The 14,834-nt window shown below is 34.8% G+C and overlaps 1 protein-coding gene across 1 annotated transcript in view; it reads left to right on the top strand.

Annotated features, from left to right (window-relative positions):
* Nucleotides 1-14,834, top strand: part of SEC62 (SEC62 homolog, preprotein translocation factor) — a 33,776-nt gene that overhangs the window by 13,464 nt on the left and 5,478 nt on the right. Inside the window, exons 4-7 of the mRNA XM_005675338.3 lie at nt 2,931-3,135; nt 3,382-3,474; nt 11,261-11,321; nt 13,136-13,255. Of these exons, the coding sequence (XP_005675395.1) occupies nt 2,931-3,135; nt 3,382-3,474; nt 11,261-11,321; nt 13,136-13,255 (479 nt within the window). The remainder of the gene's footprint in view (nt 1-2,930; nt 3,136-3,381; nt 3,475-11,260; nt 11,322-13,135; nt 13,256-14,834) is intronic.

The raw sequence follows: 14,834 nt of genomic DNA, 5'->3' as shown, positions 1-14,834 counted from the left end.
CATATTGTTGTCCGTTAGAGAAGATCTGTGACTAGTTACAATACAGTGTGTTCCGCAAGAAAGAAAGGAAACTTCAAGAATAGCCTCACAGAGAAAACGTTTTAATAAAATTTTGAAACGTAAAATAGGTGATTACCCAGCAAACAATAGGGGAGTGAACATTTGATCCTGGCAGAGGGCATAGAACATCCTGAGTTAGGAAAGTATGAGTAGTCTGTGAAAATGTCAGTTTATGTAGATGATTTGTTCTATACGGTGTGTTTAAAGCTAAATAAATTGAGGCACTGATTTTATTACAGTAGTGTCATCTCATTTTTTGAGGCATACGGTGAATTGAAGTAGACATTCCCTATCAAGGAATAAGTCAATGATTCTACTTATTAATGAATGGAATGAGGGTATAATGTAATGATTTATAAACCAAATGTGTTTTCCATATTAAATGAAATTAATGATCTCACTACAGCACTGGTGATGGCTAACGTTGAGAACATGCATTCCAGGTACCATGGTAAACAATCTGTATGCTTCTCATTTAGTTCTAGAAACCCCTATGAAATAGATACCCCATTTTAGAAATATACTAAAATTAAGTAACTTGCCCAATAGTGTGTAGCTAATTAGGTGATAGAGGTGATATTTGAACCCATCTACCTGATTGTGAATTTCTCATTACCAATTTGATTGGTTAATAATCTTACTTTTCTCTCATGGCGTGGAGCAGCTGTGCAGGAGAAGTAACAGAAGCAGATGTTCCTGCTGACTCTGTCCTCTTCTGCAACTGCTTGTCAGGGGAAGAATTGTTTTTTTCCCTAAAGTTCTGTGGTTTATTTTTTTAATTATTTATTTATTAAGAACATTTTTTTCACTAAAGCAAAGAAAACTTTGAGAACGCAAAGAAAGCAAAGAAACTTGAGAAAACTTTGAAAATGATGCAGAAGAAAATCCAAAGTACTAATGATGTTGCCCCGGGAATAATTACATTACCATTTGAGACTATATATTCAAGTATCTATATATATACACAAGTACTCTTAATATATGGAGAGCTATAATATGAACTGTAATATGAAATGCTGCTCTTCAATTAACGTACAATGAGTAAGATGTTTTTTCATTTTCATACTAAATTGTAATGAATGATCCTGATAGAAAATCTGGAACTTATGTAAGTGAAAAATAAATTAGAATATTTTCATTATAAATTTTTGTAAGAAAGTCTGAAGTAGAATGAAAATTAAAGATTCCCCCTCATTCAGATACTCACCACTACTCTTAAATCTCACTTTCTGCTCATAAGTAGTTAATTATTAAGGGTCTCATTTCAGATTTTTACTTGTTTACATATATGTGTATATGTAAACAGATATTCATATATGTATATGTAGTAGATATTAATCGGAGAAGGCAATGGCACCCCACTCCAGCACTCTTGCCTGGAAAATCCCATGAATGGAGAAGCCTGGTGGGCTGCAGTCCATGGGGTTGCTAAGAGTTGGACACGACTGAGCGACTTCACTTTCACTTTTCACTTTCATGCATTGGAGAAGGAAACGGCAACCCACTCTAGTGTTCTTGCCTGCAGAATCCCAGGGACGGGGGAGCCTCATGGGCTGCCATCTATGGGGTCACACAGAGTCAGACATGACTGAAGCGACTTAGCAGCAGTAGATATTAATGCTAGATTCTTTGGGGACATTTCAGACAGTTGCACAATTGTATACTGTATAGTTCTTCTGAACAAGAAAAAGTCCAAATGAGGAGACCTAGAAATTAGCTTTTTGGCAGTGTTCATGGGATGGTCCTAATTGGGCAGCAGAAAGAAGCCCAGCCAAGCAGGTCAAAACATGGGTAAGTACAACATAATGATCAGAAATAAGTCGTATTTGGCCAGGAAGGAAGTGTCTAGTTAGCAGGTGCTATGATGTATTGGAGCAGGCACCAGTGGAGGTAGAAAGGTGGATAGTTACCATTAACAGGCCCAGCTGATGACAGTGAGACCTAGCTTCTAGGTTGTGTTTTGATAGTTATCCTTTATCAAGACAGTAAGGAAGGAACAAATGAGGAACTCTGAAACTGGAACATAAGATTTGAAAAGTTTTTCTTTTAGATGATAAAAATAAGTGTAACCCGGTTGCTTGAGTGGGATTAGAAAAGATTGAGTCAACCAAGGTTGACTAAATTTGGTCTCAGCTGAGCTTCCAAACTCATCAGATAAGAAAATGAACAACAAAAAAGAACAAAGCAAGCATCTCACTCTTAAGTTTATAACAAATAAAACATGAATTGTATTAGAAGAAAAACTGCTGTGGATAAGATAACAGAATGTGTTGAGAAAAACACATAGTGTTGTCTTGCCAAATACTTTGTACAGTTTTTATCTTGATACTGTGAAGAATTGTTTTCAGAGTTCAGAAATCTCAGCATATTTAATTATTCATTATTTAATTGAAGATATTTCATTATAGTGGCAGGCTGAGTAGTGAGGTACATGGAGAGAAGAAATTAACATCAAGAAAGACATCTGAAGACACAGTTTGGATCAACAGATCATGAGCACATTTTTAATCTGTTAACATTTAACTGTTTTATTTATTTTCCCCATATATTTATATTCTACTTATGTCTACTCTTGAATTTGAGATTTAACTTTAAATAAAGCAGAATTTTGATCTCCTTATGAACCTAAAGAAAAACTTAAGGAATCTCATTAAATTACATAGTTGAAAATTAGATTTCATATAATCAGGTTGACTGCACAAGTTTTTGAATAGACTGTTTTTCCATGGACTTACTAGTTGTAATTTTTCTTGTGAGTTGCCAATGTATGTCTTTTCTTTGTTCACTTTATTCAGGTCTTGATATTTTTGCTTTTCAGTCTACATCTACATAATGGATAGGGAATATAATGTCATACCTTTTTTTTAAAGGCTTTTAAAGAAGCAATTTTTTCATCGGGCACTAAAAGTAATGAAAATGAAATATGAGAAAGACATAAAAAAAGAAAAAGAGAAAGGAAAAGCTGAAAGTGGAAAAGAAGAAGATAAAAAGAGCAAGAAAGAAAATCTAAAGGATGAAAAGACAAAAAAGGAAAAAGAAAAAAAAAAAGACGGTGAAAAGGAAGAATCCAAAAAGGTGATTTCAACTAGAATTAAGTAAAAATAAAAAATTTGTTACATGCACGTTATCACTACTGGCATATCAAGACTTTTAAAATCTTGCACAGCAACCACTTAAACCATATTAGGGTTTTTATAAATACCATGATTGAAAATTTTGATTTCTGTGTCTCATATAGTAAAACTTTGAGTATATGAATGTCATATTCCTTTTTGCTTGTTTGTTAATACTTTTTCTTCTATTCAACTTGTTTTTTAATAGGAGGAAACTCCTGGAACTCCCAAAAAGAAAGAAACCAAGAAAAAATTCAAGCTTGAGCCCCATGATGATCAAGTTTTTCTGGATGGAAATGAGGTGAGAGTATCTACTAAAAGTAGAAACCCAATTTTCCATAGGAGTTTTTAGAATTATCTTTGATGCCTTCACTAAGAAAAGAAGTAATTTAGATAAATTTAACCATGTAGATATAAAATTACCCTTTTTAAAAATGAATTTCTCTGAATTTATATTTATAAAAAATTTATTAAATCAGAAGTACATTCAATTGTCTGTGATAGGTAGAAAACATGAAATAACAGTGACTTAAGATGGATACTTATTTCTCTCCCATTAATGAAATCAGATGGTAGGCAGATACAGCAGCTCCATGGTGGATTTGAAGTTTTCTGCCTGTGTGAGGCAATTAGTAAAGATTATCTCCTGGTCCAGAATGACTGCCAGCCTTATATATGCATCCAGAGGAGGGAAGGAAAGTGAGGGACATGCTTCTTTTTTCAGGATACTATCCAGAAAACAGGCAGGTTCTGGCCAATGGAACTGAACCGTTGGCCAGAACCTACTCACATGGTCATGCCTTCCTGCCGTAAAGTCTTAGAAACATGATTTTCATACTGAGTGATACTTTGCCCAGTAAAATACAGGGTTTGCATTACAATCAAAAGGAAAAGAAGCAGAATGGTTAATGAGGAACACATACTGGTTTCTACCTCTCACGGTCAGACAAATTACTATAAGAGTCTAAAATTTTCAACATTACTTGATGCTTTACTCAAAATCATTTTAATGTATTTAATAGAATGTTTGTGTGGTGGTAGCCTTCCATGAAGACCACTTAATTTAGTCATTTAACCATTGCCAAAACATTTAGTTATATACTAGCCATTGAGTTGTGAATTTCTTTCTGTGCTTAATACAAAGGTAGTATAAATTTAAAAAGTAGTCGTTCTTGGAGCTGTGAGCTTGAAATTCTGGGAAGGCTTTTCAGAAAATGTGCACTAGGCTCATTCCAGACATACTTGCATGAGGATCTCTAGGATGGAATCTAGAGTGTGTATGTGTGTGTGTTTTGTATTACATTTCCCTGATTGATTCTGATGTGAAGCCCGTTTAAAAACCAATGTAATAGAAAACCACAGATCTTTCTTAATGTGAAAGCTCAAATGCCTTCAGTTAAACATCAGGTTAACTCTATGCCAAGTCATTTTTATAGGTGCTGGGAATAGCATGATAAAAAGATATAATTCTCTTCTTGAAAACTCTCAGTCTAGCAAGCATACAGACCAGACATACCTCATTTTGTTGTGCTTCAGAGATAAAGTGTTTTGGGAGGGGGTTTTGTTTTGGTGTGTGTTTGTTTGTTTTACAAGTTGAAGATTAACAGCAGCCCTACATTGCATGAGTCTATCGACTTCATCTTTGCAATAACATTTGCTCATTTTGTATGGGTCACATTTTGGTGCTTCTCACAATATTTCAAATCCTCTTCTAGCAAAAAAAAAAAATTTGACTCACTGAAGGCTCTGATGATGGTTAGCATTTTTTAGCAATAAAGTATTTTTTACTTAGGGTATGTACATTGATTTCTTAGTCACGATGCTATTGTACACTTAATATTGACTATAGTATAATGTAAATGTAACTTTCATATGTACTGGGAAGACCAAAAAATAAAAAATTGTATTATTGGAGCTAATCTTGGAATATCTGAAGTATGCCTGTACTGTATTATGACATGGGATAGTATTATGATGGGAGAATACCAATCAGGGATGGTTAATCTAATCAAAAGAGGATTAAGAATGGTCGGGAGATCCTGGATACTTGAGCTGAGCCTTGAAGGCTGACTGGCAGATTGCCAGGTACACTGCAAAGGAGTTAGAGGCCTATTAAACAAAGGAAGCAGCCTGAGCAAAAGCTTGGGTGCTTGCAGTCCCAAAAAGGCTAAGGTTTTATTCTGTGCAAAGAAGTGTGCTTTCAGACTTTTTAAAATATTTTATCTATTCTTTAGTTGAAGGATAGTTGCTTTACAGAATTTTGTTGTTTTCTGTCAAACCTCAACATGAATCAGCCATAGCTATACATATATCCCCTCCCTCTTTAACCTCCCTCTCATCTCCTTCCCCATCCCACCCCTCTAGGTTGATACATATCCTCTGTTTGAGCTTCCTGAGACATAACAGTAAATTCCCATTAGCTATCTGTTTTACATATGGTGATGTAAGTTTCCATGTTACTCTCTCCATACATCTCACCCTCTCTTCCCCTCTCCCCATATCCATAAGTCTGTTCTCTAGTTCTGTTTCTCCATTGCTGCCCTGCAAATAAATTCTTCAGTACCATCTTTCTAGATTCCGTATATATGCATTAGTATACAATATTTATCTTTTTCTGACTGACTTCACTCTGTATAATAGGCTCTAGGTTCATCCACCTTATTAGAACAGACTCAAATGCATTCCTTTTTATCGCTGAGTAATATTCCATTGTGTATATGTACCACAACTTCTTTATCCACTCATCTGTTGATGGACATCTAGGTTGCTTCCATGTTGTAGCTATTGTAAATAGTGCTGCAGCGAATATAGGGGTACATGTGTCTTTCTCAGTTTTGGTTTCCTCAGAGTATATGCCTAGGAATGGAATTGCTGGGTCATATGGTGGTTTTATTCCTAGTTTTTTAAGGAATCTCCATACTGTCTTCCATAGTGGCTGTACCAGTTTACAGTCTCACCAACAGTGCACAAGGGTTCCCTTTTTGTCACATCCTCTCCAGCATCTATTGTTTGTAGACTTTTTGATTATGGCCATTCTGACTGGTATGAAGTGATACCTCATTGTAGTTTGCTTTGCATTTCTCTAATAATGAGCAGTATTGACCATGTGTTAGCCACCTGTTTGTCTTCTTGGAGAAATGTCTGTTTAGGTCTTTTTCCCACTTTTTGATTGGGTTGTTTTTCTGGTATTGAGTTGTATAAGCTGCTTGTATGTTTTGGAGATTAATCCTTTGTCAGTTGTTTCATTTGCTATTATTTTCTCCCATTCTGAGGGTTGTCTTTTCACCTTGCTTATAGTTTCCTTTGCTGTGGAAAAGCTTTTAAGTTTAATCAGGTCCCACTTGTTTACTTCTGTTTTTATTTCCATTATTCTAGAAGGTGGGTCATAGAGGATCTTGCTTTGATTTGTGTCATCGAGTGTTCTGCTCGTGTTTTCCTCTTAAGAGTTTTATGTTTCTGGTCTTACATTTAGGTCTTTAATCCATTTCTAGTTTACCTTTGTGTATGGTGTTAGGAAGTGTTCTAATTTCATTCTTTTACATGTAGCTGTCCAGTTTTCCCAGCACCACTTATTGAAGAGGCTGTCTTTGCCCTGTTGTGTATCCTTGCCTCCTTTGTCAAAAATAAGGTACCCATAGGTGCATGGGTTTATTTCTGGGCTTTCTATCTTGTTCCATTGGTCTATATTTCTGTTTTTGTGCCAGTACCATACTGTCTTGATGACTATAGCTTTGTAGTATAATTTGAAGTCAGGAAGCTTGATTCTTCCAGCTCCATTCTTCTTTCTCAAGACTGCTTTGGCTATTCGAAAATTACTAGAGCTAATCAGTGAATTTAGCAAAGTTGCAGGATACAAAATCAACACACAGAAATCATTGCATTCCTGTATACTAACAATGAAAAATCAGAAAGAGAAGTTAAGGAATCAATCCCATTCACCATTGCAACAAAAAGAATAAAATATCTAGGAATAAACCTACCTAAGGAGACAAAAGAACTATATACAGAAAATTATAAGACACTGATGAAGGAAACCAAAGATGACATAAATATATGGAGAGATATTCCATGTTCCTGGGTAGGAAGAATCAATATTGTGTGACTCTACTACCAGAGGCAGTCAGTCTGCAGATTCAGTGCTATCCCTATCAAATTACCAGTGGCATATTTCACAGAATTAGAACAAAAAATTTCACAGTTCATATAGAAACACAAAAGACCCTGAATAGCCAAAGCAGTCTTGAGAAAGAATGGAGCTGGAGGAATCAAACTTTTAAAGATGGGAAATGTCTTTTAAAATTTGTTTCTTTAGAGTGCTAAATGGCAGAAGTGACATCTGTAGATCTGATTTCCTGGATAAATATGCAGAGTTAAAAAAGAGGATTGTTGGAACCAGATCAAAAAGACAGTAACAAAGAGCTTTGGTCAAAATAGAACCAGGAAATGGAGGACTACTGTTATTTATAAAAACCAAGAGAATACAACTAAGAGTTTTATGGTTGATGAACAGAATTCTAATTATTCTAGATGAAATTTCTGCTGTATAAAGTAAGCTTTAAAGCAGCAGTTCCCAGCTTTGGGGCAATAATATTATTGCCAGCTCCCTCTGTGGGGAGCTGGCAATAATATTATTGCAGAGAGTCATCTTTTATGTTCACTGAGCATAATTTTTTTTAATATTTATTTTAATTGGAAGCTAATTAATTCACAGTATTGTATTGATTTTGCCATACAACAACATGAATCTGCCACGGGTATACACGTGTTCCCCATCCTGAACCCCCCTCCCTCCTCCCTCCCCATACCATCCCTCTGGGTCATCCCAGTGCACCAGCCCTGAGCATCCTGTATCATGCATTGAACATGGATTGGCAATTCGTTTCACATATGATAATATACATGTTTCAGTGCCATTCTCCCAAATCATCCCACCCTCGCCCTCTCCCTCAGAGTCCAAAAGGCTGTCCTATATATCTGTGTCTCTTTTACTGTCTTGCATACAGGGTTATCGTTACCATCTTTCTAAATTCCATATATATGCATTAGTATACTGTATTGATGTTTTTCTTTCTGGCTTACTTCACTCTGTATAATAGGCTCCAGTTTCATCCACCTCATTAGAACTGATTCAACTGTATTCTTTTTAATGGCTGAGTAATACTCCATTGTGTATATGTACCACAGCTTCCTTATCCATTCGTCTGCTGATGGACATCTAGGTTGCTTCCATGTCCTGGCTATTATAAACAGTGCTGCGATGAACATTGGGGTACACGTGTCTCTTTCAGTTCTAGTTTCTTTGGTGTGTATGCCCAGCAGTGGGATTGCTGGGTCATATGGCAGTTCTATTTCCAGTTTTTTAAGGAATCTCCACACTGTTCTCCATAGTGGCTGTACTAGTGTGCATTTCCAACAGCAGTGTAAGAGGCTTCCCTTTTCTCCACACCCTCTCCAGCATTTATTGCTTGTAGACTTCTGGATAGCAGCCATTCTGACTGGCGTGAAATGGTACCTTATTGTGGTTTTGATTTGCATTTCTCTGATAATAAGTGATGTTGAACATCTTTTCATGTGTTTGTCAGCCATCTGTACGTCATCTTTGGAGAAATGTCTGCTTAGTTCTTTGGCCCATTTTTTGATTGGGTCATTTATTTTTCTGGAATTGAGCTGCAGGAGTTGCTTGTATATTTTTGAGGTTAATTCTTGGTCAATTGCTTCATTTGCTATTATTTTCTCCCATTCTGAAGCCTGTCTTTTCACCTTGCTTATATTTTCCTTTGTTATGCAGAAGCTTTTAATTTTAATTAGGTCCCATTTGTTTATTTTTGCTTTTATTTCCAATATTCTGGGAGGTGGGTCATAGAGGATCCTGCTGTGATTTATGTCGGAGAGTGTTTTGCCAATGTTCTCCTCTAGGAGTTTGATAGTTTCTGGTCTTACATTTAGATCTTTAATCCATTTTGAGTTTATTTTTGTGTATGGTGTTAAAAAGTGTTCTAGTTTCATTCTTTTACAAGTGGTTGACCAGTTTTCCCAGCGCCACTTGTTAAAGATATTGTCTTTTCTCCATTGTATAGTCTTGCCTCCTTTGTCAAAGATAAGGTGTCCATAGGTGTGTGGATTTATTTCTGGGCTTTCTATTTTGTTCCATTGATCTATATTTCTGTCTTTGTGCCAGTACCATACTGTCTTGATGACTGTGGCTTTGTAGTAGAGCCTGAAGTCAGGCAAGTTGATTCCTCCAGTTCCATTCTTCTTTCTCAAGATTGCTTTGGCTATTCGAGGTTTTTTGTATTTCCATACAAATTGTGAAATTATTTGTTCTAGCTCTGTGAAAAATACCATTGGTAGCTTGATAGGGATTGCATTGACTCTATAGATTGCTTTGGGTAGTATACTCATTTTCACTATATTGATTCTTCTGATCCATGAACATGGTATATTTCTCTATCTATTAGTGTCCTGTTTGATTTCTTTCACCAGTGTTTTATAGTTTTCTATATATAGGTCTTTTGTTTCTGTAGGTAGATATATTCCTAAGTATTTTATTCTTTTTGTTGCAGTGGTGAATGGAATTGTTTCCTGAACTTCTCTACTTTCTCATTATTAGTGTATAGGAATGCAAGGGATTTCTGTGTGTTGATTTTATATCCTGCAACTTTACTATATTCATTGATTAGCTCTAGTAACTTTCTGGTGGAGTCTTTAGGGTTTTCTATGTAGAGGATCATGTCATCTGCAAACAGTGAGAGTTTTACTTCTTCTTTTCTAATTTGGATTCCTTTTATTTCTTTTTCTGCTCTGATTGCTGTGGCCAAAACTTCCAAAAGTATGTTGGATAGTAGTGGTGAGAGTGGGCACCCTTGTCATATTCCTGACTTTAGGGAAAATGCTTTCAATTTTTCACCATTAAGGATAATGTTTGCTGTGGGTCTGTCATATGTAGCTTTTATTATGTTGAGGTATGTTCCTTCTATTCCTGCTTTCTGGAGAGTTTTTATCATAAATGGATGTTGAATTTTGTCAAAGGCTTTCTCTGCATCTATTGAGATAATCATATGGCTTTTATTTTTCAATTTGTTAATGTGGTGAATTACATTGATTGATTTGTGGATATTGAAGAATCCTTGCATCCCTGGGATAAAGCCCACTTGGTCATGATGTATGATCTTTTTAATGTGTTGTTGGATTCTGATTGCTAGAATTTTGTTAAGGATGTTTGCATCTATGTTCAGTGATATTGGCCAGTAGTTTTCTTTTTTTGTGGCATTTTTTTCAGGTTTTGGTATTAGGGTGATGGTGGCCTCATAGAATGAGTTTGAAAGTTTACCTTCCTCTGCAATTTTCTGGAAGAGTTTGAGTAGGATAGATGTTAGCTCTTCTCTAAATTTTTGGTAGAATTCAGCTGTGAAGTCATCGGACCTGCGCTTTTGTTTGCTGGAAGATTTCTGATTACGGTTTGAATTTCCGTGCTTGTGATGGGTCTGTTAAGATTTTCTATTTCTTCCTGGTTCAGTTTTGGAAAGTTGTACTTTTCTAAGAATTTGTCCATTTATACCAAGTTGTCCATTTTATTGGTATATAATTGCTGATAGTAGTCTCTTATGATCCTTTGTATTTCTGTGTTGAGCATAATCTTTAATAATGATCCTTTGCATCTCATCAGTTGGAGAGAACAGGGTGGAATTGAGAGCTGATGGATCTGTCATAGGACCTGACTACAATCTGTCTTAACTGTGCTCTTTGATTGATTTTACTCTGCTCATGCCTATATACATCATTACCTTAGGGACAGAAGGCTGTACAATTGTTGGTCTTTAAGTTGAATAAGTAATGATTTGTACCCAGGAGTAAATTGTTAAAAACATGCAAGTACATGAAAGTGTACTTAACTGCATTACCTAATTTATAGTTTTAAAAATAATTTTCTAACTGAATAGGTACCCAAAAAACCACTGCTACTAAAGGAAAGGTCTTTGAAATTTGTTTAATCTTTAAGTAGTTCTTATGTATTAATAGGTGGGAACTAACTGTTGCTGTAATGTGATCTTAGAACTTTAAGCACTGGAGTTTCTTGATTCTTCTAGGTATTTGTGTGGATCTATGACCCAGTTCACTTTAAAACATTTGTCATGGGATTAATTCTTGGTAAGTACACTCTCTAAAATTTAGAAAGGAAACAATACAGAAGTTAGAAAGAAAATGTTTAACATAAAATGGCTATTTTTTTAAGTACATTTTAAATAAAGCCAGAATATAAATTATAAACTGAGGAAAATATTTGCACTACCTTAAAGCAAAGATCTTTAAGAAATTAACAGCCTGCTAGAAAAATGGTAAAGGTAGCTCACAGATAAAAGAAATACAGTGACCAATAATTGTGAGTGATACTTAATCACCCTCATGTTAAATACAAATTAAAACAATAGCAGTTATCAAGAGGACTATAAAGTAGAATAGTACCTATTATTAATGAAGGTCCAACACTTAAGAAAAAGCACTACTATGCTCTAATAGCTGTTGGTATGTTCATTGTTTTATTTTTTATGGAGAGAAGTTTGATAATATCTTTCAAATTTTAAATGTATACACACTGACCCAAGTGTTCTGTTTCTAGGAATTTATCCCATGGCTGTTCGTAGTAATACAGTTGCATAAAGTGTCTGTTCAGAAATGTGCATTGACATTTAATTCTAATCCAAATCCTTCAGACTGTAGTTAGAAGGATAGTTAGCAAATATCTTTCAAGTTTTAAATGCCTTACTTTGTGACCTAATAGTTAAACTTCAGGGAGTTTATCCTATACCTTAATCAATTGCACACATGGGCATTGGTAATTGTTGCACTCTTGTCAATAATAGGATAAAGCTAGAAGTAATTCAAGTCTCTCAATAGGAGGATGGGGAATAAATTACAGTACTAATACATGCTAGAATATCATGCAGCTTTGAAAGAATTAGATAAGGTATACTCTCAGAAGGATACCTAGAATATATTAAAATTGTGAAAGGGAATATTGTAAACTCTTTTTTTTTTTTAAAATCTGTATGACTAGTTTTAATTGTATACAGGCAGTTTCTGGGCATACAAATAAGAAACAATAATAGTTAACCTCTGGGGAGTAGACCAAGAATTGGGTAAAGACTTCACATTATACTTTCTGGTTTATTTTTAATTGTTTTTTCCTGTATTGTTTTATTTATTACCATAGGTGTGTGTTATTCCTGTGAATTTGGTTGGGGGTAGGGGTAGAGAATGATTTAACAAGTAGAAAAAAATAGGTAGCAGTTGAACAAATTTGATCAATATGTTATCATAGGATCCCATTCCAGTAATAAATTCAACCCTGAGCTTGTAAATGAAATAGCCAGAATTGGAATCCTGGTTTCTCTTGCTCTAAACACCTAAATACCAGTCGTTAATTTGGTTATTCCATGTGGTCCCACTGTACTTAGGAAGAAAAACTGGAGATGCTTGTATATGGTTTCCCTATCACCAAAAATTATCTGTATCAGAATCATCTGATGAGCTTTTCATTCAGCAGATGTCAGAGTTTCACCCCAGAACCAATCTCCAGGGAGGGATCTTTGGAATCATTTTTGGTTAGTTTTGTTGATTGGTTATTTCTTTAAGCATCCCTTTTTGGTAGACAGATATCTTATAGTTGAAGTTGAAAATAGCAGCAGTTGATCATTTAAGGAGCTAACAATTTCACGTTTTTAGATAGCACTTTTCTAATTATATGTAATTTATACTAGAGAAATGTTGACCTAATATGAGAATAGTAGTTAAAATGTTAGGTTGAACTATGTAGTGATTGATAACTGAGCATTTTATATGTTTCAATAAGTTTATGTTTTAATTCTCCCCCTAGGAGTATGTATATTCACTGTCTTGGCAACTGAGCCATTTAAAATTTTAATCTAATGTTTCTATGTGTAACTTTTCATCTCTTGTTCCAGTGATTGCAGTGATAGCAGCCACCCTCTTCCCTCTTTGGCCAGCAGAAATGAGAGTAGGTGTTTATTACCTCAGTGTGGGTGCAGGCTGTTTTGTAGCCAGCATTCTTCTCCTTGCTGTTGGTAAGTATTGTTACTAGCAAAACTGACCTCAGTAAGAGGTAGCTGTTGAGCAGTTTGGACTGTAATCTGGAGCTTCAGTAAAACTTAATAGCAAAATTAATGTAGGTGAATTAAGAAGTATATGGGCCTACCTTTTTTATCCCAAAACTGACTCAGGCTTCCAGTAGTATATGTATTTAATTAGATTTACTCTGTGTGATGAAAGGATTTAATATGTCTTAATCTGCAAATGGGCTTCCCTAGTGCCAGTGCAGGAAATGCAGGTTTGATCCCTGGGTCAGGAAGATGCCCACGAGAAGAAAACAGCAACCCACTCCTGGAAATCCCATGTACAGCCTGGCAAGCTATATAGTCCATGGGCTTGCAAGAGTTAGACATGACTTAACAACTAAAAAAGAGTCTGCAAATGGATATGCTTTAAAATTTAGCTGCCATAACGACTTTAATATTTTTACAGTGATTGGTCATTTAATAAACATAATACATTCAGTAAACATTTTTTTTCTACTTAAGACAAATGAAACTTATGTTAAACATTTATATTTTACACAGTAAATGATTATAAACAATTGATTTGCCATTTTTAGGAAAAATCAGTTTGTACCATGGACCAAAATAAGTTCTTGATGCATTAACAAGTTTTAAAATCCTTTTTGAAAATTAATAAGAAAATATAAATAATGTTATTTTACTTTTCTGAATGATTAGGGGCTTTCATAGCTAAAAATAAAGCATTATAAAAATAATCCAGTTCAATTCAAAAGAGGAAATTAAAAACAAATGGTTAATAAATATATGAAAAATGCTTATCACTAGATGTCAAATAATTAAGATAATGAAGTATTTTGGGCTTATATCATTAGGAAGTTTTTTTTGAAATGGAAATACTCAGTGCCAAGAAGGATTTGACTATAAGGAAATACGCCTAAATATATACCTAAATATAAATGGTGGTGATAGTTATGAGTGATTTTAGGATTCTTATTTACACTTGTCTATATTTTTTACAATGACCATGTTATTTAATATGAGGAAAAAAACAAGTATTATTTTGCTTAAAATTATAGTCTTTGAAGATTTTTTCAAAGGATAAACTGGTCTAATTTAGTTTTTCATTTGGGAAATAGCAATGTTTTTCTGCTTTTTTAAGCTGTTTAGTGATTTTTTTTTTCTATCATATATAATTCTTTGAATCATTGAGAGCTTATGTTGCTATATAGTAACTAAGTTCTGATTATTTTCCTCAAATGACAAATCAGCTTTTCTACCAGAACATATAGGAGGAGTACTTTATAAAAATTTTTTAAACAATCTGAATACTGATTTAATGTCTGTTTTTAGAGGACAAAATTTGACCAAGATTGTCTGAATGAGATGTGTGTTACTCTGAGATTCTATGACATGTAATGTAGTAGATTATTATGTTTATAAAGCATTACTGCTCTGGCCCTAAGCAATAGCCCTAAGCAATTTCCCTCCACCCTGGACATCAAGGGGTCCTGATTTGATGCTGCCATCCATAGACCCAGGGATTCATCAAGTATTTTCATTCAGTTCATCATGTTTATGGGCCTCCATT

The sequence above is a fragment of the Capra hircus genome, chromosome 1, assembly GCF_001704415.2.
Source record: "Capra hircus breed San Clemente chromosome 1, ASM170441v1, whole genome shotgun sequence".
Classification (NCBI taxonomy): Eukaryota; Metazoa; Chordata; class Mammalia; order Artiodactyla; family Bovidae; genus Capra; species Capra hircus.
This window is presented reverse-complemented; position numbering and strand designations above follow the sequence as displayed.